This window comes from Chelonoidis abingdonii, chromosome 17 (genome assembly GCF_003597395.2).
Source record: "Chelonoidis abingdonii isolate Lonesome George chromosome 17, CheloAbing_2.0, whole genome shotgun sequence".
Taxonomy (NCBI): domain Eukaryota; kingdom Metazoa; phylum Chordata; order Testudines; family Testudinidae; genus Chelonoidis; species Chelonoidis abingdonii.
Window position 1 is genome coordinate 10994798 of NC_133785.1, and position 23140 is coordinate 11017937.

At 55.6% G+C, this 23140-nt stretch overlaps 2 protein-coding genes across 5 annotated transcripts in view; both read left to right on the top strand.

The window, feature by feature from the left end:
* The window catches only part of DRAP1 (DR1 associated protein 1), a 9916-nt gene extending 1259 nt beyond the window's left edge, over positions 1–8657 (top strand). The window contains exons 2-8 of one of the 3 annotated variants that reach the window (XR_012657125.1): positions 3103–3175; positions 4413–4506; positions 5011–5130; positions 5928–6018; positions 6445–6530; positions 7000–7670; positions 7951–8657. Coding sequence is in view for 2 of the 3 variants with exons in the window: in XM_032804190.2 (XP_032660081.1) it covers positions 3103–3175; positions 4413–4506; positions 5011–5130; positions 5928–6018; positions 6445–6530; positions 7000–7153 (618 nt within the window). In the remaining variant the exon portion in view is untranslated. Of the gene's footprint in view, positions 1–3102; positions 3176–4412; positions 4507–5010; positions 5131–5927; positions 6019–6444; positions 6531–6999 lie in introns of all 3 variants that reach the window. The other 2 variants (XM_032804190.2, XM_032804191.2) reach the window with 2 other exon arrangements.
* Positions 8658–11253: 2596 nt separating this feature from the next.
* On the top strand, positions 11254–22643 carry SNX32 (sorting nexin 32). 2 transcript variants are annotated; one of them, XM_032804297.2, is made up of 13 exons: positions 11254–11393; positions 11554–11658; positions 11901–12011; positions 16093–16214; positions 16373–16496; positions 17045–17149; positions 18625–18730; positions 19133–19208; positions 19835–19874; positions 20308–20394; positions 20539–20698; positions 20853–20938; positions 21597–22643. In XM_032804297.2, exons 1-13 carry the CDS (start codon positions 11352–11354, stop codon positions 21648–21650), a joined length of 1218 nt encoding a protein of 405 aa, XP_032660188.1. In that variant the 5' UTR covers positions 11254–11351; the 3' UTR covers positions 21651–22643. The 2 variants fall into 2 exon arrangements, with proteins under 2 accessions (XP_032660188.1, XP_032660189.1); XM_032804298.2 differs by having other exon boundaries at positions 11599–11658.
* The last annotated feature ends 497 nt before the right edge of the window (positions 22644–23140 follow it).

Below are 23140 nucleotides of genomic sequence, written 5' to 3' on the forward strand. Positions count from 1 at the left end.
ACCCCCCTCCTCCCCCCGCAGGCCTAACCCACTCAAAGGCATTCCTTAACCCCGTCTCCCAGGGCTGGCCTAGTGTCCTCTGGCACCCCTAACCAAACCTCCCTGCTCCAGCGTTGCACCCCACAGGCACCCCTGGGCTGGTCTAGCCCACTTGTGGGCACTCCTCAACCTCATGCCCCTGGCCAGCCTAGTGCTTCCTGGCATCCCTTAACCCTGTCCTCCCAGGCTGGCCTAGCCCCCCATGGGCATCCCTTAACCCTGTCCCTTTAGGCTGGCCTAGCACCACCGGCACCCCCTAAGCCCAACCCCCTAGGCCTCCTACAGACACCCCTTAACCCCTCCAGCTGGCCTAGCCCCATGATACCTCAACCCCCCTGGGCCTAGTCTAGCGCCCCCCACCTCCCTAACCCCACCCTGAGTCTGGCCTCAGCCTAGTGCCCTCCCCTCAGCTGTTCCAATCCTTCCGAGTCCAGCCTAGCTCCCAACACCCCGTAAGCCGCTCTACCCACACCCCTGTGTCAGCCTGAGTCCCTGTGAACCCCGCATCCTCCCCCACACCAGGTCTGGCCTAGCCCCTCCTTTCCCAGCAAGTCCAGCCCACCAGCCTCTTTTTCCCAAAGCCTGGACCTATCCCCCAGGCCCAGTTTTCCTCTTCTTCCCTTTACTGGCCCCAGTCCAACACTGTCTCCTCCCCCAGAGTGCCCCCATGAGGATGCTCCTGCTGCCTCCTCTTTTATAGGGTCCCCTGTGCACCTCAGAGACATACTTGGACTCGCCACTTCTCCCTATAGTGTGTGCCTCCTATATAGGACTCCCTTGCTGTCCCGTAAGGATGTTCCTGCTACCCTCTTCCCCGTACAGGGATTCCCACAGCCCCATATAGGGATTCCTCCCCATACCACCCACTGCTAATCCCCACAAGGATGCCCCTTCCCCTTATGATCTGGCCTCGTTATGTTGATCTCCCACCTCTTCAGGGATCCTCTGGGATCTATCCCTGGTTCTGAGTGGGGAGTAGGATCTAGTGGGTTACAATGTGGCCAGAGGGGTGGGGGAGACGGTGGGTTGCACAGGATCCAGGACTCCTGGGTTCTAACCCAAGCACTGTCATCTGTGCTGTCCTAGTAAGGGTGGAAGAGATACTTCCCTCTGCTCCCTTATCCATAAAATGGGGTCATTCTGGACTCGCCTTGACTCAGTCAAAAGTGGAAAAGGTTCTTATTGAAATGGCAGGAGGGCACTGCTACTGTGGAAGAAATGGATAGATTTACTGTTTATAGGCCTCCTTTTTCCCTGGGATTCAGTGGGGCCTACTCACACCACAAAGCACTGCTTTTCTATCTTGGTCACATCTTCAGCATTAGGGCAGGATGGGAGCTGAAAGCAGCCAGGTCAGTTTCACATTCTCTTCCCTGTCAGTTTCATTTCCTCCTTTCCTGGGTTAAGGTCCCTGATGCCAAATTGGGAACCTTCCCCATCTCTTTCCCCATCCCCCCACCAAATGACTGAAATCTGCTTTACCATCTTCAAATGATTAAAAACCTGGGATCAGGCCCTGAAAAACATGATTTAAAAAAAAAATCAGTGGAGGGGTGGGTATTTTATTTGCTTTTTGCTCTGGGGAGGAGCTTTTAAGGGTCAAGATGTCAAGCTTTAAATAAAAGCTTTGATTCTCCCTGCATCTCTTCAGTCAACAAGTTGGGGATTTATACTGTGAAATTGATGGTAAGATCATGAGAGTTGGCAGCACTGAATCTAGCCCCCATCCCCCTTCAGTTCCCAAAGCTACTGTTCAGACTTTGTGGTTAAGGCTCCGGGATGGGGCTGGAAATCTGTGTTCAATGCCTGGCTGTGCCATATTTTCCCCCTGTGACTTTGGGGAAGACATATCTCTTGGTGCCTCAGTTTCTCCATCTGTGATCTGAGGATAAAACTTCCTGTGTGTGGACTGTGAGCTCTGTAGGGCAGTGACTGCCTCACTCTGTCTGTGAAGCGCTTGATGCAACAAGGGCCCTGAACTTGGGTCAGGGTCCATGCAGTGCCCGGTACAATGGGGGCCCCCAGTCAGGGTCCATGTGGTACCTGGTACGATGGAGCTCCCTAGTCTCAGATTGGGATCTGTACAGTACCTAGCACGATGGGGGTCCCTTAATCTCGGGTTGAGGTCTGGACAGTGCCCAGCGCAACAAGGAAGCTCCCAATCTCAGGTCAGAGTCATTTTCGATGGCTTGTGCTTAGCTTTGGTCCTCACAGTTTACACCTGGGTTGTGACTGCTGACACCTTGTGGTTTGCCCCCTCAGCTGGGTGTAGGGATATTATTGCCCTGTGACATGGACACAAACATCCTCTGGTTTCGACACGCCTCAGTCAAGCGCGTTGATTCGCATCTGGAGGGGTGGATCGCGAATCTGGACCCGATCTTGTGAGGGGGGAAACAGGAGGCCCTGCTGCATTGCTAAGCCACAGGGCACAAGGAGGGAACACAGAGCCATAATAGGGGCAGGGAATAGCTGTGGTGTGAGGCTACCAGTGCTATTGAGTAGAGGTGATATCCCATGGGGACTGGGCAGGCATGGAACAAGTTGATGGTTCTCAGGCTTGGCCTCTGCCTGACAACTGGCTGTGGGATGAGTCCGGGGGTCACCAAAGAGGCTGAGGAGCCAGCGACCCATGGAGGCTCTGCTCTTGTGTCAACCACCTCCCTGGGGGCAGAGCATGCAATCGTTGTTCTCAGGGAAGGATGACCCAGAGAAGTGTAATGCAGGACTTGGAGAGGTGCATGGCACCTGTGTCCAGGGATCTAAAGTCACATGAGAGGAGTGGGGTCTAGTGGTTAGAGCAGAGGGCCTGGGAGTACAAATCCAGCCCTAGGTTGGGGACTGGCTGGTCCCAGGGGGCACGGAATGGGATCTGGGGCTTTTTGCTGTTAGGGCAGCAGACTGGCTGGTTCAGGGGAATGGGAATGAGTTATGGTGCCTTTTCCCTCTAGAGAGTACACTCTCTGGTCCACACAGCCATGTTCCTGGCACTGAATGTTGATAGTAGGGTGGGGTGCCCACCCCACCCCTGATATTAACTATTTCCTCTCGTCTCCCCTCCAGGCCCGGATCAAGAAGATCATGCAGACGGATGAGGAGATTGGGAAGGTGGCCGCTGCCGTCCCTGTCATTATATGTATCCTTGGGAGTGCTGTGATGCCCAGCTCCTACTCCAGAAACCCCAATTGCCACCTTGTGGTCCAGCCAGTCCTGGGGGATCTCCCTCCGAGACAGGCTTGGTTCATCATCCTGTAGGTTTCATTGCCCTGGCTGGTGGCTAGTTACAACAACAGCTTAAACAGAGAATCAGAGGCAGCTGATTTAGTGATTCAAGTGGCGGGAGGAAGATGGGAGTCAGAACTCCTGGGTTCTGTCCGAGCTCTTGGAGGGAGTGGTCTTAAACTGGGGGGATGGGAGAGACTGGGAGCCAGGTCTCCTGGTTCTATCCCCACCTCTGGGAGAGGAGGAGGGCTAGTGGGTCAGAGCAGGATGGGGGATGGATGGGAGCCAGGACTCTTAGGTTCTATCCGCATGAACTACGATCCTAGTACAGAGGTGGGCAAACTACGGCCCACGAGCCACATCTGGCCCATGGGACCATCCTGCCAGGCCCCCGAGCTCCTGGCCCTGGAGGCTAGCCCCAGCCCCTCCCCCGCAGCCTCGGCTCGTTCGCTCTGGGCAGCGGGGCTGTGAGCTCCTGGGGCAGTGTGGCTGCAGAGCCCAGCCTGACCCAGTGCTCTGTGCTGCATGTTGGTGGCGGCGGTGTGGTCTGGCTCCAGCACTGCCAGCCACTGGTGTTCTAGGCAGCATGGTAAAGGGGAAGGCGGGGGGTGGATAGAAGACAGGGGAGTTTGGGGTGGTGGTCAGGCTGCGGGGGTGTGGATAAGGGTCAGGGCAGTCGGGGCGGGGGGGGACAGGAGGTTGAATGGGAACGGGGGTTCCCAGGGGGCAGTCAGGAAGGAGGGGAGATTGGGTGGGGTGGTGAGGGTCTGGGGGTGGTCAGGGGACAGGGAGCGGGAGTGGTTGGATAGGGCAGGGGTCCCACGGGGCTGTCAGGAATGAGAGGAGGGGTTGCATGGGGCAGTAGGAGTCCGGGGGTGGTCAGGGGACAGGGAACGGGGGTGTTTGGATGGGGCAGGGGTCCTGGGGGGCTGTCAGGGAACAGGGCGGTTGGATGGGGCAGGAGTCCTGGGGGGCGGGCAGATAGGAGGTGGGGGCTGCACCATGACCCCCTCCCCTAAGTGTCCCTCCACACAATTTACGAAACCCAATGTGGCCCTTAGGCCAAAAAGTTTGCCCACCCCTGGCCTAGTACAAGCGGTGTTCTGTTCTGATCCCATCGCTGAGTTCCCTTAACCCTTGGCTTGCCCTAGCCCGGGCGCTGGAGCTCTTCCTGGAGTCGCTCCTCAGGAAGGCCTGTCAGGTGACACAGTCCAGAAATGCCAAGACCATGACCACCTCCCACCTGTAAGTACCCTACATCCACCTGCACTCCCCCCTCTTCTGCCCAGCTGGGGACTTTTTGACCTAACCCCTGCAGTACTGGAGCACGGAAATGCCAGATCTACTCCACAGGCAGACCTCTCTCACTTTTCTTGGAGCAGGGGGCTAGGAGCCAGGACACCTAGGTTCTGTTCCCTCCTTTGCCACCAACTCACTGTGACACTTCTGGACAGTCCCTTCCCCTTCTCTGTGCCTTAGTTTTCCCCCTTTTCAACTGGGTGGGGAGGCAGGAGTGAAGCACTATTCCCGAGCAGGGCTGTGGCTCATGGAGGTAATGGTGATTAGTGTTATGGAGGGGGGAAAGGGGGCTTTAAACCCTGCATCCCCAGCTGGGATGGATACACCATGGGGGTCCCTAGTAGCCCTCAGGAAGCCAATGGGGCTGGGGGTCAGGTCCCCAGGGTTTCTGGGGGTGGGGGTGCTGAAGTCCCCTCCCCCAGAGTCTGAGCTGCTCTCCGCTCCCTGCAGGAAGCAGTGCATAGAGCTGGAGCAGCAGTTCGACTTCCTCAAGGATCTGGTGGCCTCGGTGCCTGACATGCAGGGAGATGTGGAGGATAACCACGCTGAGGGCGAGAAGGTCTCCAGGAGGTGGGCAGGAGGAGGCGCTGTGCTACAGGGAGAGGGGCAAGGGCTTGGTAGGGGGTGCTCTTCTCTTGCTGCCAGTGCTGGCCGATGCCCCAGTGTGCCACCATGGACACCGTGCTACAGGGAATGAGCCAGGGGAACTCTCCCCTCACAGCCAGTGCTGGCCTCGATGCCCCAGTGTGCTGCAGGGAGCGGGTGGGACTCAGTACCGGATGTGCCCCCTTCAGTCACTGCTGGCCCCAGCACAGCTCTAGGGGGTGCTGTGCTGCAGGGAGACACTGACAGATGGTGGTCACTACAGATGTGATCACACTTCACTAAGAATCTGGGAATGAACTCCAGTGTCGTAGCTCAATTCCCATTCTTCTAATTCCATTCTGTCTCCCCAAATCCCCGTTCTGCCATTAGAACTCGGTGTGGGGCTTCTCTTTGCTTCCTACCCCGAACCTATGCCGTGTTGCTGTGTGCTGTTACCCAGCCACCATGCCCCACACCAGAGATGTGGCAAAGCTATCCCTAAATATCTCTTCCCTGTTGCATCTCATGGGGGATTGGGACATGTCGTAGGTGACTGTCCCAATGGGGAGTGCTAGGGCTGGGTTAGGAGCTTGGGAGGCGGAACCCCAAAGCATTGCTGAAGGTCATTGGGGGTGTGTGGCCAGGGAGCCCTGGTGTGGAGTCAGGGGACTGGGTGGGTTACCCTTGAGTGTGGTCAAGAGATTCCTTCTGCACCAATCTCTGTTGGAGCCCCCATCCATGGGCAGTGCCCCAATGACTCTTTGGTCTCTCTCCGGATGCAGGGGCCGGAAGCCGGGCAGTGGGCGGAAGAATGGCGGCACTGGCAGCAAAGGAAAGGACCCGAAGCAGTCAGGCACGGACTCCGAGCAGGAGGTGAATCTGGCAGGAGGTGTCTCCCAGCCCGCAGGCTCCGTCCTGCATGCAGCAGTGCCCCCTCCTGGCTGAGCCTTGCTGAGGTGCATGGGGAGCTGAGTGAGGGGGGTAGTCCCCCATGGGGCACAGATGGTGAAGGGTCTGGAATGTCATCCCCTCCCCTTGTCTTAGGAGGTTGCCCCTCCTGCTGCCTCCCTGTATGATCTATGGGCTGAGTATCCCAGGAGGGGCGTAGGGTCTGGTGGTTACAGCAGGGGGCGGTGCTGAGAGCCAGGACTCTTGAGTTCTAGTCCAACCCAGGGTGAGTCTCTTTCCCCTCTCTCTGCTTCAGTTTCCCATGGGGCCAGCTCTGGGGAGCATCAGTCACTGTGTCCCTCAGGTGGTGCCATCTCCATGCTGAACCCTCTGTTTACTCTACCCCCACAGGAGGAGTCTGAGGACAGCGAGACTGATGGGGAGGAGGAGACGTCCCAGTCCACGCCCCCCAGCCGCCCCACCACCCACTTCCCCAGGTACGAATCAGGGCCTGTCCAGTCAGGATCCAGAGGGCCTGCCATGCTCAGTACTGCTGATGGGCTGGGCAGTGCTGTCTAGTGCTTAGATCTTGGGCTGGAGTGGCAAGACTTCTGGGTCCCATCCCTGATTCAGGGATGGGAGTGGGATCTAGTGGTTAGAGCAGAGCATTAGCTGTTTAAGGGTAGTGATAACTAGAAACCTAATAGCAGTAAGTATGATCCAGATGGAGCCTGATCCCTGGGGGACTGTGTTACAGGGGTGGGGGCATACCAGGCTGGATGGGCCTGTTACACCGATGGAGGGATGGCTACCAGGCTGGATGGGACTATGGGTCTAATCCTGGGTGGGGATACCGGAAGAGCACATGGATCTGATTGGGCCAAGGGTTGGGGTGAGGAATATGGGGTAGATGATCTCCTCCCACACACACAATAACCTTCTTCCTTCTCCCCTCCCTGGCTCCAGCTCTCCGGCACCATATTTGCACTTCACCTGCCCCCCACAGTCCACCATGGCCATGCCTGTCTCCGTGCCCCCAGCCCTGCCTGCCATGATGCCCTCTGCGCCAGCACCCCCCGCCCCAGCACAGGACGAGGAAGAGGAAGATTATGACTCGTAGCCCCATTTCCTTTTAGTTTGTTTTAGTTGCTGCATTCTGGGGGGAGGGGGTGGTTCTTAAATTTATTAAAAAAAGAGAGAAAAGCATTTTACCTCCATGTGGTTTGTTTTTATTGTGCCCCTGGGTTGGGGTCGAACCCTTGATTTTCAGAGCCCAGATCACCTCGTCCCTCCCTACCGTGTCGTCCCTCTCTGTGGCACCTTCCCCAACAGACAGCATGTGACTGAGCCAAACCAGTGATTAGCTGCACGTGTCTCCAGAGATGGGAAATGGGGACAAAACAGCCACCCCAGCTTGTGAGACCTCCCCCCGCTTTCATCATGGCTCGATTTCTCCCTCCTCGGCCCTAAGGAATCAGGGGTTGTCTTTCCCAGAGCGCGTAGGGCTAGCGCTTACATTGGTGTTATGGGTGTCATCCAGGCTTCGTCTAGGACATTCAGTTCCATTTCAGGCCTCGGTTTTGTCAGTCTGTCAAATCATGGGGCTCTCTGGTGTTGGGTAAGATTTTTTTTAAGTGGTGCCCTCAGCTCTGCCCCCACCCAGCAACCCTGGTTCTTGGTGGGGGGGAGGGGGTTGGGCTCCATTTTTCTTAGAAGCAGGATATTTGGTTCCACCCCAGCCCTGGTTTGGTGTCCCCCTTTTTGCTGCCCCCAGCACTGCTCTCAGTTCATGGGGTGGGGGCCCACAATGAATTGCACAAGCAGCTTCTCCCTCGGCCCCCCGTCACTGCATGTGAAATTCACTCGGATCTGATGATTGGTTTGGGATGAATCTGAAGTAGGGGGATATAATTAGAGTGGGGGAAGGAGTCCCCCCACATGAAAGGACTCAGTGTCTCTGGGCATGTCTATCCTGGGCTTAACTTATCTGCCACTGGAAGATGGTCCTGTGGTTTCACCCATCAGAATCCCCCCACCCCCGGGACGGGGACAGGGAATCTGTGAGATATGGGGCTTTTAAGCACTCTCTTTAACAATGAATGTCCCAGGTGCTGTATGTTCTCAGTCCTTCATGCCATTTGCATGTCCCCCTCGAAGTGAGGCTGGGGGCCAGGACTCTTGGGAAGGGAGTGGGATCTAATCATTAGAACAGGGAAGTGCTGGGAGCCAGGACTCCTGGGTTCTTTTCCCCTCTGCCTCCCTGTCCTTTCTCTCCCTGGCTATTTAGCGGATTCAGTCTCCATTCTTTTCTTGTTGATAAACCCCAGGGCTCCATCACCCCACCCCTGTGCAGTGTAGTCCTATGGTTCCTAAGAGGCAGGAATTTCCACAGCGCTTTTTCACACTGATCTGTCTTGTTGGGAATGGGTTGTTTCCATGTGGGGGATGGGTCCTGGCATCCCTTCAGGGCAGGGGTGCTTTAAGCTATCTTGGGATGGGGGAAACAGGGACGAAGGGTTAAACGCTGTCTGGCTTGTGGCCGCCTTGAGAGCTGGGATGCTGCAACTTTTAACGCGTTCATTTGATTTTTTGTATTGACTCAATAAAGTTCTGATTTCACTAGAGTCCGTCCGTGTTTAGGATGAAATTTACAAGGGGGTTGTTCTTATTGGAGAAGGGCAACAGAACTGGCCAGGACTCCTGGGTTCTATTCCCAGCTCTGGGAGGGGAGTGGGGTCTAGAGGGCTGGGAGCCAGGACTCCTGGGTTCTATCCCCAGCTTCACTACTGATTCAATGTGGCAGGGGAGAGTTTTGTCAGGGTGTTTGGAATGAGCTGTGGGATCCTTGGCAGCTCCCAAACACCAGCCCCATTGGCCTGGACTACATCCCCCAACCTTCCCCCTTCACCCCCTCCCGCTTTGGCCTGGGCTATGAGATCCCACCCCTTCACACATTGATGTAGATCCCACCCCTTCACACATTGATGTAGGCTGGTAGTTTGTCCCCCTACCCCTGCAGACTGCCCCTTCCCAACTGAGATTACCCCCATCCTCTGCACCCTGGGCTGAGTCCCCTCTGTACCTCTCCAGATGTGGGAGGCTTATCGATACCCAGTGCTCATGCCTGCAACCCCACCTTAATCTTGGGTGCCTCCCCCTGCAGAGAAGTCATCAAGGGACTAGCTTGTAACTCCCTTCCATCTAACAAGTCTCCACATTCTACTGCAGCTCCAGTCTCTTCCCAATCCCCTAGTGCAAGTGCATTCTCTGCAGCACATGCCTCCCTGTCCCCCAGCAGTGCTGGTGCCCCATCCTCTCTCTCCAAGGGGGAGCAGAGAGGTGGCTGCATTCCTGGGGGGGGGGTCTCGCTCCCTGTTCTAAGTACCTTGGAAAAAGCTTTCTCAAGCAAATTCCTGTTCTTCTCTGGGAGGATCAACCCCTAGAGGGGGAGACCATTCACCTTATCACCATGCCCACAACTATGTAGGAACTGGTGCTAGAATCAGGTGTGTCCTGGATTCTCTCCCTAGCTCCTCCCCCTGGCTCTGGGGAGCGAGAGGACAGGCTAGAAAAAGCCCAGCCAAGTGTAGTCTTCAAATCAAGGCTGGAGACCTTTCCGGAAGAGCCAACCACAGGTTGCTGGGCCCACTAGAGGGTGACCCTGGGCTGTGAGAGACAGTTGCTCAGACTGAATTGGCTAATGTTCCCTTTGTTGTAGTCGTCTGCAGGGCTGTAGCCCTCCTGGTCCCAGTATGTTAGAGAGACATGGGGATGGTCCCATAGCAGATATTACCTTACTCCCTCGTGTTTCTTTGCACTACTGACTGTCCTGATCCTGGTGCTCAGCAATAGGACGTCTGTGCTGGCTGTCACCAGGTCAGAAAAGGCACTGGCAAAATGAACAGATGTCAGGAGAGGAACCATGGATGTTTTCATTTGACCCCTCCCACTCCCAAAATTCCTGGAGTTTCTGGTAGGCATCTCATAATGCATGGATGCACAAGCGGGAATCTCAAGTAGGAGAAGGGAGGTTCTATTACCTCTCTATTTGGCACTGGTGCAGCCGCTGCTGCAATCCTGTGTCCCGTTCTGGTGCCCACAGTTGCAGAAGGATGTTGCTAAACTGGAGAGGGGACGAACAGCAAAGTGGTGGAATGTTACACCATGGGATCCCTGCCTAGAATGCCCTGCGGTGAATTTGAAGTGATGCAGAGCTGTATGGCTGCAAGGAAAAGGACTGTAGCAAAAGAGTGCAGATGCACTTCAATTCACTATGACTACGTTGCTGCATTTCAAGTGAGCAAACTACACTGCTGTAACATCCCCATGAAGACATGGCCTTAGGGTGTGCCCTTGTGTTAGGTCTCAGGCAGGGAACAAACCTGAGAATTTCCTGATTTCAAAGGATGACATTCTGTCCATCGAGCTACAGGACAATGAATGGGAGTGCAGAGGCAGCAGCAGGTATGAGCTCTTGCCACCAGAGAACGCTCAATGCAGTGTTAGCAGGGAGTACACATGCAGGTAGTTTGGGCCATTCCCTCTGAAAGGCAACGTGACTGAAACCTGGGCCTGTGGGTGGGTCTATGCCCAGCTCTGCCTGGGGTGTCCTTACTTGTGAAAGGGTTGTTGTCTACTCAGGCTGGGGTGTGAGGCTTTGTTCTTTGGACTGTGAAGGTAAACTAATCAGAGCTGTAGGACCTTGGGTGGTATCCATATGCTGAGGGACTGAGACCCAACAGGACTCATTGCTGATGTACGTCTATAGCAATGGGGCAAGCAATGCTGTCATTTCTCCATCTGCTGCTTCAGCCAGAGCAAGGGGTGGATGCTGGAGCATATCCCCCTAGCCCCCACTGCCAGATCCCCCTGCAGCCTCAGAGAGCCCCCAAGATAGCAAGGGGCACCATACCCAGCTGATACCCCCCATTCTCCCCTGCAGCATCACAGGATGCCCTGCTTCCCCATCTCCTCAGCTGCCAGGGGTCACCCCCTAGGCCCCTACCCACCTGGGACCAGCCACCAAGGGAGAGGGAGCGGGAGCACACGCACGCTTATCTTCCCTACGCCACCTTAAGAAGGTATGACCGCCCCGCCTCTGCCGTCTGGTAGGTGACGGATGGGAATCCCGGCGAATGGGAGCGAGGACTCCGTGTCCGGGCCCAATGGGGAGGAGGGGCGTGGAATAGCTGTCACAACCGATTTAAAGAGACAACACCCTCCGCCGGCGCCCCCCCCCCCCATTCCTAGTCAGCTGTTGAGGCCTGAGCCTAGGTTCATCTGCAGGGCATCCTGAGCTGCTCTCTTCTTGAAGGCGCATGGAGGAGCCGCTGGAGATGCCGCCTGGGGAGGAGAGCAAGGTGAGCCTGGGACCCCGGTCCCCACAGCGGGGTCGGGGTCCTGCATTCCCCACCCGGGAGGGGCAGTACCCTGCTGCCCCCCATGGTGCCCTGGGTCGGGCATCGCCCTGTACTCCCCCCGGTTGGGTGCCCCTATATCTAACCCTCTTCTCTTGTCCAGCCTTGCTCAGTCTCGGAGGAGCTCGTCACTGACCCCTCCTTGCAGGTTGAGATTTCAGATGCAGTCAGCGAACGGGACAAGGTGAAATTCACTGTCCAGACCAAGGTGAGGGGGAGTATAGGGTGAGGGGATTGGAAAGACAGGGTGGAAGGGGTCCCTTATGGGGGGTCTCCCACCACAGCTCTCTGAGGTTTGGGGGGGTCTCTGGGGAATGTCTGCCCCCTGAGGTTTGGAGGTCCTTGGCTTGGGTGTCCCCATTTGGGGTGGTCTCTGACAGGTCCAGATATCGAAGGGGATTCTGAGGGTCCCAGGTTTGGAGTGTCTCATCCCCTGCCCCCCTGTTGCAGAGCTCTCTGCCCCACTTCACCCGCCCAGCGCTTTCCGTGGTCCGGCAGCATGAGGACTTTGTTTGGCTGCACGACACCTTCTCTGAAAATGATGAATACGCTGGCATCATTGTAAGTGGGAGTGGAGGGGATCAGGGGGACATTGTAAAGGGTGAGAGGAGATATAGGGATCATGATAAGGAGGGCATCTGGGGGGGCATCATGTCAGGTTCTGGTGTCCACAACTCAAGAAGGCCATTGCTAAATTGGGTTCAGAGAAGAGTAACGAGAACAGTTAAAGGACTGGAAAACATGCTGTGATAGTGGGGGACTCCAAGAGCTCAATCTGTCAGTTTAACTAAGGGATGGTTAATTGATATCTTGCTCTCAGTCTGCAAATAAAGGTCTAACAAGATCCATGGGCTGGAAGTTCAAACCAGACAACTTCAGACTGGAAATAAGGTGCAAATTTGTACCAGTTGGGGGAATGAAACAATGGAACAATTTACCAAGAGCTGTGGTGGATTCTCCATCACTGGACATTTTTCAGTCAAGACTGGATGTTTTTCTAGTCTGCTCTAATTCACAGCAGCAGAAGATTCACATGGCTGTGATGTAGCTGTGGTGCACATAAAATTAACTTCCATCCTGAATAGTCTCTTGCAAGTCTTCTTCCTTCGGCAGGAGTCAGCACTGGAGGATTTAGGCTTCTTAAATCCTTCAAAATTGCATCTTCCAACCTCATCTGTGGTTGGTCTCATGCTCTACTTTCTTTGATCTCAGGTCTATTAAGCTTCTGTAAAAACACCTTCTTCTCCATATGATGACCACACCATTGCAGTCTTCTTCTCAGAGGATGCAAGACTGCAACTTGCTGGGGTCATCTAAGTATCCCTTTGTTTGTGACAAAATCAAACCAGTGGGTGTTTTGAAACTGACAACTGCTTAGTTTCCTCTCCTCACCTGTTTTTCATGGCCATGTTTCTGCTCCATACAACAGAGTTCTCATCAGTACCACATTGAACACTTGTATCTTAGTTGTCACATGGACATCCTGCCACCCAGAGTCAAGGTGCTGGAACTAAGAGTGCTAGGGGTGCTGCCGCACCCATTGGCTGGAAGTGGTTTCATTCTGTACAAGGTTTACAGTTTGGTTCAATGGCTGTCAGCACCCCGACTCTACAAATTGTGCCAGCACCCCTGCCAGAGGCCTTTGAAGACACCAAAATGCCATGTATGGAAGACCAATCCAACGTGACTTCTTTGGGTATAGAGCCTCATACTGTCAAATGAGTACCCAGATAGATAAACCTATTCACCCTTTCAATGTCATTGCTGTCTACATGCATCATTTGGTAGTCATTCGTTTCTGTTTTGTAGGAGGCTTCCATAGCTTTGGTTTGATCACCATTGACCCTCAATCCCAGAGATTCTGCTGTTTTTCTTAGCTCTCCCAGCATTAGCTGTAGTTGGCCAGTAATCTCTCCAAGTACGGCAGTAATATCAGTATGCTAAAGATCACGTAAAGCTGAATCTCTCCATTTCATGTCTCCTACTTTGGCCACAGTCAGTTTTATCGTCAGATAGTCTTTTAGAACATTAGATTATGTAGGTGAGAGAACATATCACTAGTGTACCCCCGCTTCTACTGAAAACCAGTCTGTAATACAACCACTGACCTTCACGCAGCTAAATGTACCATGGTACAGTTCCTCCACCAGGCACACTAAGGGTATGTCTACACTTTAATTGCTACAGTGGCATCACGTCCTATACTGACGAGAGGACTTCTCCTATTGGCATAGGTAATTCACCTCCCTGAGATGCAGTAGCTAGTTTGAAGAAGAATTCAAACGTTGCAGCTAGGTGGGAAGTTAGTCTAGATGGCCCTTGTGGTTCTTTCTAACCCTATGATTCCATGATCTAGTGCTGGCTACACTGTGGGGCAGGTCGCCAGAGCTACTTCTCTCAGGGGTGTGGATCTTTCACCCCCATGTCTTCAGGCACCCATCCTGGCACAGAAGTGTTCACAGTGGAGTCAAAAGCAGCTAACGAGTCTTTACATATGGTGTTAACGTCCTTTTGTTGTTTTTCAGTAACATCTCACAGAGCACAGATAGCTGGATTGTAGTTCAACCTGGGCAGAAACCACACGGGTTGTCTCTCATGTTTGGGGTGAGACAGTGTTTCAGCTGGCTCAGTAACGTGATGGTAAACACCTTCCCTGGGACTGACATCAGCGTTATTTCCTGCTAATCTGAGCAAGATGATCACTCTTTTTGGAAAAAAGGGAGGATTCAGCCTCCTTTCCAGTCTTCTGGAATGTGACCAGGTTCCCAAGCTGTTCAGACAACTGAATTCAATCCGGGCCTCCACTCTTTAGCAGTTCTAATTAAATGGTCAAAACCAGGTGCTTTATCATGTCATAACTGTTTGACCGCAAGCATCATTTCCTGTAAGATCACCAGCCCATTTTCTCCTGGGTTCATTTTTGGTTTACATCTGGGCGGTGAATCAATTCACAAAAATGCTCCCATCAACTTTTAAGTGGTGCACTGATATCCTGGCAGTGTTCTCCATTTTTGTCCTTAACTGGCAGAAGCTGAGAGAATGGACATCCAGTGAGGACCTTCAAAATCTCAAATACACCTTTCTGGTCACGTCTTACAGAGGCTTCCTCAATGTGCTGTGCCAAACTGTTCCACCATTGATTAAGATCATTCCAACAGGTCTTCTTGACTCCTCAGTTTCTTTCCCTCTATTGCCTATTTCTTCCTCCCTTCACTGACTTGACTCTAACCTTCCAGTGCATCCATTCGGCACAGCACCTCTTTTTTTCTGTCCCAAAATTTGATGGTGTCATCTGTAATCCAGTGTTGCTTTTTCATTCTTCTTCGTCCAAGTAGTTCTCCAGCAATCTCGGTGATCGTGTAACACCAACAGACCCCGGTCGTCATCAAACCTGGGACCTCTGAAGCTTAGTGCATGAGTCTCTACTGCATGAGCTAAAAGCCACATGACTCTTAGCTGAGGCTGTGGAGCAAACTCATTAATCTCTCTCTCTCTAAGTCAGGGGTTCTCAAACAGGGGATCAGGACCCCTCAGAGGGTCGCGAGCTTATTACATGGGGGTCACAAGCTGTCAGTCCTCTCCCCAGACCCCACTTTGCCTCCAGCCTTTATAATGGTGTTAAATATATTAAAAAGTGTTTTTAATTTCTAAGGGGGGTTGCAAAGAGGCTTGCTGTGTGAAAGGGGTCACCAGGACACACGTTTGGGAATCACTGCTCTAAGTGGTCTTGGTGCCACTACATGGGACAGAACACCACACCCAGGAGATGTATTGGTTACAATAGCATCTTAAAATAAAGTCCACTCTTCCCCTGCACTAGACAGCTGGTCATCCAATGTCAAGTACTCCTTGGAAATCACCACCACTTACCTATCAGAGGTCGCTTCATCATGAAGCTTATCAACCCTGAAGCATTTCAATGCAGTGGTTGCCCCTCTGTGGAACTGTACGAAGCGGAACATCATTGTTGCTATTAGGTGTCCATGCTCATACACAACCAGGAGTTAATTCCAGGCAGCCCTATGGCCTGTGTTATCCAGGCAGATTAGATGATCACAGTGGGCCTCCAATCAGTGAATCTGTGAATTGTAAGGGCATGGAGCTTGGGGTGCAGGGGGAGACACAGGCTCACTGTAAGGGGGGCAGGGGTGTGCAGAGAGGGAAGAGTGTTTCTAGAGGAGGGGGATCCTTTAGCCATTGACATCCTGCCCCAATGGACCCCCCCAATGGCCCTGCCCTAGCCCGAGGCATTATCCGTCAAGAAGACATCCGAGGCCTTTGCCTTCCTGCTCTGAGACCTCCCCCCATCCCAGAGCTACTGGCCGTGAATCCTTCCTCAGCCCCTCCACCTCCACCTCCCAGCCTCCCTTGTCCAAACCATTAGCCCCCCACCAGCTTCACTCCCATCCTCCAACTGTGAGGCCCTCTCAGCTCTGCCCTTTCACCCCCATGTCTCAACCATTAGCCCCCATCAGCTCCACTCTCACCTCTGGCCGGCCCTGCTCCTCCCTTTCCCCCTAGCCTGCCCCACAGCTAGAATCAGGGGGCCATGGGGATCTGGGGTCACAGCGGTTTGGGATGCTGAAGGAGGGGTTCAGAGCTAATATTTCTCCTGGTTCTTCCCCTACCACCTTTGGCCCAGATCCCCCCTGCACCCCCCAGGCCTGACTTTGAGACATCGCGGGAGAAGCTGCAGCGTCTTGGGGAGGGGAACAGCACCCTGACACGGGAGGAGTTCGCCAAGATGAAGCAGGAGCTGGAGGGGTGAGTAACACCAGGAGAGGGCGGAGGCTGACCTCAATGCCCCAGTGTGGCACTAGGGGGCGCTGTGCCATGGGGGCAGTACAGGCAATCAGCGAGAGCTGATACAGAGGGGTTAGTCCCACTGCCCCTGCAGATGCTCACTCACCTGTCTCCTGCAGCGAGTACCTGGCCATCTTCAAAAAGACGGTAGCAATGCACGAGGTGTTCCTGCAGCACCTGGCAGCCCATCCCGTCCTACGCCGGGACCACAACTTCTACGTCTTCCTGGAATATGACCAAGATGTGAGCCCCCCAGCACCCCTCTCCTGAGCCTCCCACCCCTGACTGAGCCCCCTGACCCCCCCACCCACCTGAGGCTCCCTCCTGGCCTCCTGAAATGCCTGCCCCGGCCCAGCAGCTCTCCTCTCCCCCGCTGAACCCCCCACCTCCTCCCACTACCAGCCTTCTCCACTGCTGAGCTTCAACCCCGCCCCCCGCCGAGCTGCTTGTTTCCCTGGCACAGGCCCCTGGTACCCAATTTAAGGCCATACCTGTCTCTGACGGCTCCCACCAACAAGGGGGGGGCATGTGGGAGATTGCCCCCCCCCCCAACATGAGGAGCACAGGGCCTGGAAGGAGCCAGGGATGTGAGGGGGGGATCTCCTTCTTCCCCCGCTGCCCTGCCCTCCTCTCCCTTCCAACCCTGTCCTGCACAGATCCCTCCCCTAATGCTCATATTATCTCTGGCTGTGGGCAGCCTCTGTGCCGGGCTGGGGGGGATGTGAGGTGCAGAGGGTTCAGGGGGGGCCCTCTCCTGCCCCCCCCCCACCTGGCACTCCCTCTCCTTGCAGCTTAGTGTGCGTGGCAAGAACCGCAAGGAGCTGCTGGGCGGCTTCTTCCGGAACATGGTCAAGTCAGCTGACGAGGTGCTCATCACCGGGGTGTTGGGGCTGAAGGTGAGCCAGGACCCACTGCATGTGGGCGGGGGGGTGTGAACCCCCGTGGGGAGCAGGGAAAGCGTGTATGCCTTCATCAGATCCCATCTCCCCAGAAATCCATGGGCCCTCCACAGATCCCCTAGTGACAATCAGGACCAATGCCTGTCCTGCAGCTCTGGGTGCCTTCAGTGCTCTGCTGCGGTGGCTCACAGTCTGGCTACCACCATGCAGGTCACACCCTGGCTTCCACCCCCAGTGACTCCAGCACCCTCTCCCCCAATCCTGACTTTCCCCCAAACAGTCCTGCACTGGCCAGCCCTCTCCTGCAGCACTCACAGAAGTAAGGAAGTTCGTTGTTCCTTCAGAGGGGCAATCCAGGGCCGCCCACTGACTTCACTGGGGTTTGACAAATGCTCTTACGGCAGTCCCAGCACCGAACTGGTGAATAGTAAAACACGTTTAGGGAAGGCAAAGGCCGAGGTTTAAATGGTACCCGTAGGAGGAGTAAAGAGAAATGGTTCCTCCTGTGCTTCTAAGACTGACACTTCACTTCAGCCAGTTACAACCCTTGCCTGAGCAGGGTCCTCACCTAAACTCAGTTCCCAGGGACTGGAGGACCCAGCGGCCTGTGATTTCAAGTGCTCTGGGCCCTTGAATCCTTTCTTGTTACACTTTTATAATACAGGAATACTAGCTACAAGCAGTTGCTTGTTGCTTAGCACTTGCGGTTCAGATCCCCTGTCTGTATAGCTAAGAGGCCTCTCCCCGGCCCGCTGGGCTGCTGGTTTTGTTCACCTTTGTACTCAGAGGTTCCTTTGTTGTCTCTGCCTGATGACCGGTCAGCCGAGCAAATACACGTTCCTTTGCCTAGGGCAGACTGGACTTATGCGCTGCTTGCCAAACCCATCTGAAGAACATCATTCTACTGCCTACTTCCAACTCTTTGTACGCGCCCGGGCCCTACATCGCACTGGAATATTAATGAACGGGGAGTTAGTTTTCCAGTGATATCTCATGATAGCAGCCTGTTAGGTGTAGTGAGTGTGTCGGGCCTGATAGGAGTGGCCGACGGAGTCGCAAATCACCAACGGGGCTCTGTCACGCAGCTCCCCACCAAGCCCCAGTGCAGAGAGTAACCTAGCCTGCACAGCTCACCCCCGACCCTGACTGCAGCAAGTGGCACAGCTGGTGCAACCCTCCCCCCACCACGGTACCACAGACAGTGGCACGGCATGCACCTATCAGTTCCTCCCCCACCCACACACTCAGTGGAGCGTGGCACCCCACACACATTCCTCCCCTTGCAGCAGTGACCATGTTAGCGCTTAGCCCAGCCCACATAGATGCCCCCCGCCCCTGCCCCGTGCAAGGACCACATGGCTGGCACACACACACTTGGCTTGAGGGGCTGCATGGTGTGTGCCTATCCCCCTCCCCTGTTATGGGTGGGGTGAGGTGTGGGGCTTCCCTCGGCTCCCTGTCACCCCCTGCAGGAGGTGGACGAGTTCTTTGAGCACGAGCGGACGTTTCTGCTGGAGTACAACACCAGGGTGCGCGACACCTGCCTCAAGGCTGACCGCGTCATGCGCGCCCACAAGAGTAAGTGAGGGGTGGGAGTCTCCCTCTCTGGTCCCTCCCCTACAGCCCCCTCTGGTACCAGAATCACCCTCCTGCCCCTGGCACTGCCCCTTTCAGGAGCACCTCACCTGGGGAGAGGAGCTTCCTGGTGGTCGGGGCACTTGTGGGTGGGGACCCCCCTGGGGTGCTTAGCACCAGGGATCCCCTGGCGAGTGGCAGCTGCCTAGGAGCTGTCCCCTATCTGGAGGCAGTGGGGGAGCCCTTCGGGGGTCCGAGGGGCAGGGTGTTGCAGGTTCTGGGGAGGGGAACCCCATTGGGCGCCTGGAGATGGATGTGAGGCAGGGACTCCTGATTTAGTGGGGGAGGGGAGTCCCTAGGCTAATGGGATACATCCCCTGCCCTGATGGATGCCCACCAATACAGGCCTGGCAGAGGACTATATCCCCATCTCAGTGGCACTGAGCAGCCTGGGAACACAGGAAGTCTGCCAGCTCCAGACGTGAGTATTGAGGTGCAGGGAAGGGGCTCCCTACAGGCCCCCAGAACTGCTTGCTGGGGGAGCTGTGTTGGGGAAAGAGGCACTGGGACTGGGGCTTGAATAACCCCCACCAAGCTGGGGGGGCAGGACTGCTATATGGTGTGCCCTCCCCCAGAACGCACTCTGCTCCCCCCTGCAATGACCCCAGTTGAGCATCAGGGGGTATGTCCACTCCCATCCTAGGGTGCCAAATGGAGATTAGATGCTGGGGGGAGAGTGGTGAGGCGGGAGGCATTTTGGGGGTGGGGAAGGCAGCCCAGTGTGGTGGGGACGGGGTCTTGTGGCTAGTTGGGCAGTGATGGACAAGGGACGGGGGGGGGCACTTCCTGGTGTGACGGAAGAGTTCTGGGGGGAAGGAGGGACCTCAGACAGAGCTGGGGGCTGGGTGCTGTCTGGTTGGGGGTAAGACACAGGGGACACTGAAGGGGATGGGGTGCTGTCTGGTGGGGGAGATGCAATATCGGGGGGGCCTAATGTCGGGGAAGGGGCACTAGAGGGCTGGTGGTGTGGGGGAGGGGGTGCAATGGGTGGGTTACTGGGGGAAAGTACCAGCGGGGTCACTGATGAGTCTCCCCTTCGCTCCCCAGGAGCTTCCTGAAATTGGCTGAACTCTTTGAACGGCTGCGGGTGAGTGAGGCCCCCCCCCCCGCCCCCGAGGGGCCTCTCCCCATTCCCTACTCTACCATGGGCCCCCTCTGCTCTGTGGCTTCTACCTCCCCCCGCCACACACACACTGTGCCACAATTCCTCATGCTCCAGACCCCCCCCAATCTCCTGGTGTCCCCCACCTTCCCCTGAACCCCACAACCAGGATCAGCTGCACCCCACAGACTCTGCAGTGGGGAGGCAGAGCCTTCAGGGCCCCCATCCTGCACCTCCAGCCCCCTTCTCAGGGGATCTCCACCCCCACTTACTAATACCCCCTATGGCTGGATGTTGTGGACCTCTGAGGGGGTGACATTAGCTCAGAAGGATGGGCTGCAGAGGCTCAGGATTAACTGTGGGATTAACATACACACCCCTTTGCTGATCACCCTCCCTTCTGTCCTCTCCTCCCCAGAAGTTGGAGGGCCGGGTGGCATCAGATGAGGATCTGAAACTGTCTGACCTGTTCAAGTACTACATGAGAGACTCACAGGCAGCCAAGGTACAGGCAGCACGGTGGGTGCAGAGATGCGACCACCTCTGGGGCGGGGCCCGGGGCTGTTAATATAGGGCTCCCTCACCCAGCACTGAGATGCAGCCGCCTCTGGGGTGGGGCATGGAGATGTATAACTGGCTGTGTCCCCAGGATCTGCTGTACCGGCGCCTGCAGGCCCTGGCTGATTATGAGAATGCCAACAAGGCACTGGACAGAGCCCGCCTGAGGAACAAGGAGGTGAAGCCCGCTGAGGCCCATCAGCAGCTGTGCTGTCAGCGCTTTGAACAGCTGTCAGCCTCCGCCAAGCAAGGTGAATACAGAAGGGCTAGGAGCCAGGACTCCTGGGATCTGTCCCTGTCTCTGGGAGGGGAAGGGGGAGGATGTCTAATGGGTTAAAGCAGGGGGCTAGGATACAGATCTCCTGGGTTCTCTCTCTCTTCCCATTTCTCTCTCTCCCCGGGCAGAACTGACTGATTTCAAGTCACGTCGAATCTCCGCATTTCGCAAGAACCTGATCGAGCTGGCGGAGCTGGAGGTGAAACATGCCAAGGTATCAGGGACCCTCAGAAATCTTACAACCCTGCCTGGGGCCCACCAACCTCCCTGCTAGCCCTTGGGAACCTCCCTACCCCAGCCTGAGTGTGGAGCTGAAAGAACTACCACTCTCCCCCCCTCCCCCCCACCCCAGAAACTCCTCCAACCCTGACTGAGAACCCCTGGGAATCTCTCCCCCACAACTACCTGCCTCCCTCACCAAAACTGAACTGGGACCCCTCAGAAGCTCCCATCTTTCTTACTCTCCTCACCCAGTGCATGGTCTGTCTCCCCATCCCCCAAGCTCCTGAGGAGCCCTGTGTCCGCCCCGCCATGCTCTCTGCACCAGGGGGACGGGACTGGAGAGTTGTCTGAGCTCCCCCCAATCACCTGCATGTGCCACCCCATCAGCACAGACCCTGTCCTCAATTGCAATACCCAGGTGTTGCCTGCAGGGGGCAGCAGTGTGACACACTTGGGTCCTCATACAGGTTCAGGCTCTGCAATGCCACTCCCAGTTAGGCTGAGAGCCAGGACTCCTGGGTTCTGTCCCCAGCTGTGAGAGAGGTTTGGGGTGAGTCATTGTAGGTTTTCTTGGGGTCCAGTTTCTCCTGGAGCATTGCACTGGGGGGAGGGGGGTGTCCCCCTTTCTAACCCTCTCCCCTCTCTTCCAGGCCAGTAGCCTGCTGCTGCAGAACACCCTGATTGTGCTGAAGGGCGATGCCTGATGCTGCCACCCAGCCCTGCACCTGGAGAGGGGCCTCTCAGTACCTTGCTACAGAGACACCCCCTCCCCCCCCAGCGCTACTGCTGCTCCCTCATAACCCAGCCCCATATATTCCTGCCCCTGCACCAACCCTGCTGGCATTCCAGCCCCCTCCATACCAGCTCTGGGGGCCCATCTGACTGTGGGGGCACCCCCCCAACACCCATTAACTCCCTCCCCCTGGCCTCCCAGAGATGGCTGCAAGCCAGAGTTTCTTTAGGAGGGGAGTGGGCTGGGAGCCAGGACTCCTGGGGTCTAGCCCCAGCTCTGGAAGGACAGTGAGGTATAGTGGGTTAGAGCAGGAGCGCTTGGAGACAGTGAGCCCCTTCCCCTCTGTTCCCCACCCTCCACTGCAGGAAGACCACATGTGGCAGAGGGCATGGGGGATGTTAAGGTTAATTCAAGTACATAAAAGGTTGTTTAAAGGAGGAAGGAGAAAAAAAATGTCATCTTAACATCTGCAACAGGACAAGCAGCAATGGGCTCAAATTGCAGCAAGAGTGTGTAGGTTGGACATACATTAGGAAAAACCTTCCTGTCAGGGTGGTTAAGCACTATAATAAATTACCTAGGGAGGACTGTGGAATCTCCATCATGGGGGATTTTTAAGAGCATGTTAGACAAACACTTGTCAGGGATTTTCCCAGATAATACTTAGTCCTGCCTTGAGTGCAGGGGACTGGATTAGACAACCTCTCATGGTCCCTTCCAGTCCTTTGACTTGGAGCTGTTCTAGCCCTGCACAAGAATCCAGGCTAGATACCATCTCCCAGCAACCAGATGCAGGGGGGAGGGGCAGAATGAGGGGAGGAAGGGGTGTGAGATGGGGGGAAAGTGTGAAACTGCAGTAGGAAGACAAGCAATTGCAGCCTGGTGGCTATCATCATTCAGTTCTGTCCATCCACAGCTCTGTACGCCCCAGCCCCAAACTCCCCCAATAAAGGCCCATTTTGTATCCATGCAGCCTCATTGTCAACCCCCTCAGCCAGGGCCCAGCCCCCCACAGCATCAAGGCTCTCACTCCAGCCCTGCTTCCTCCCCTGCTGCTGCTGGGACTTCCCTGTTTCAGAGGTTGCTCATCCTGACCCCCCACCAGCCCCAGCTCCTGCATTGCTTGGTCACAGCACCCTGAGCTGATCACTCCTAGCAGAGAAGCTGTCCTAGCATCCCCAACTGGTGTTAACTCCCCCAGCAGGGCCAACAGCTGCCCTAAGAGCTCTCCCCTCCCCATGTGAGGGAATGCACCCCAGAAGGCAGGGAACCTGTTCAGGCCCCATCCCTGGCTAAGGCTGTACATGGTATGACAGGGACTAGCACTAGGAAAGGAGACCTTCAAACACATCCAGGGATCCTGGCCCCTGCCCCTGCCCCACCCCAAACTCTCCTGCCTTCTCCCTTGGCTTCCAAGCATCACTCACCTATGGTCCAGTTAGACCATAAGAAGGCTGTTAG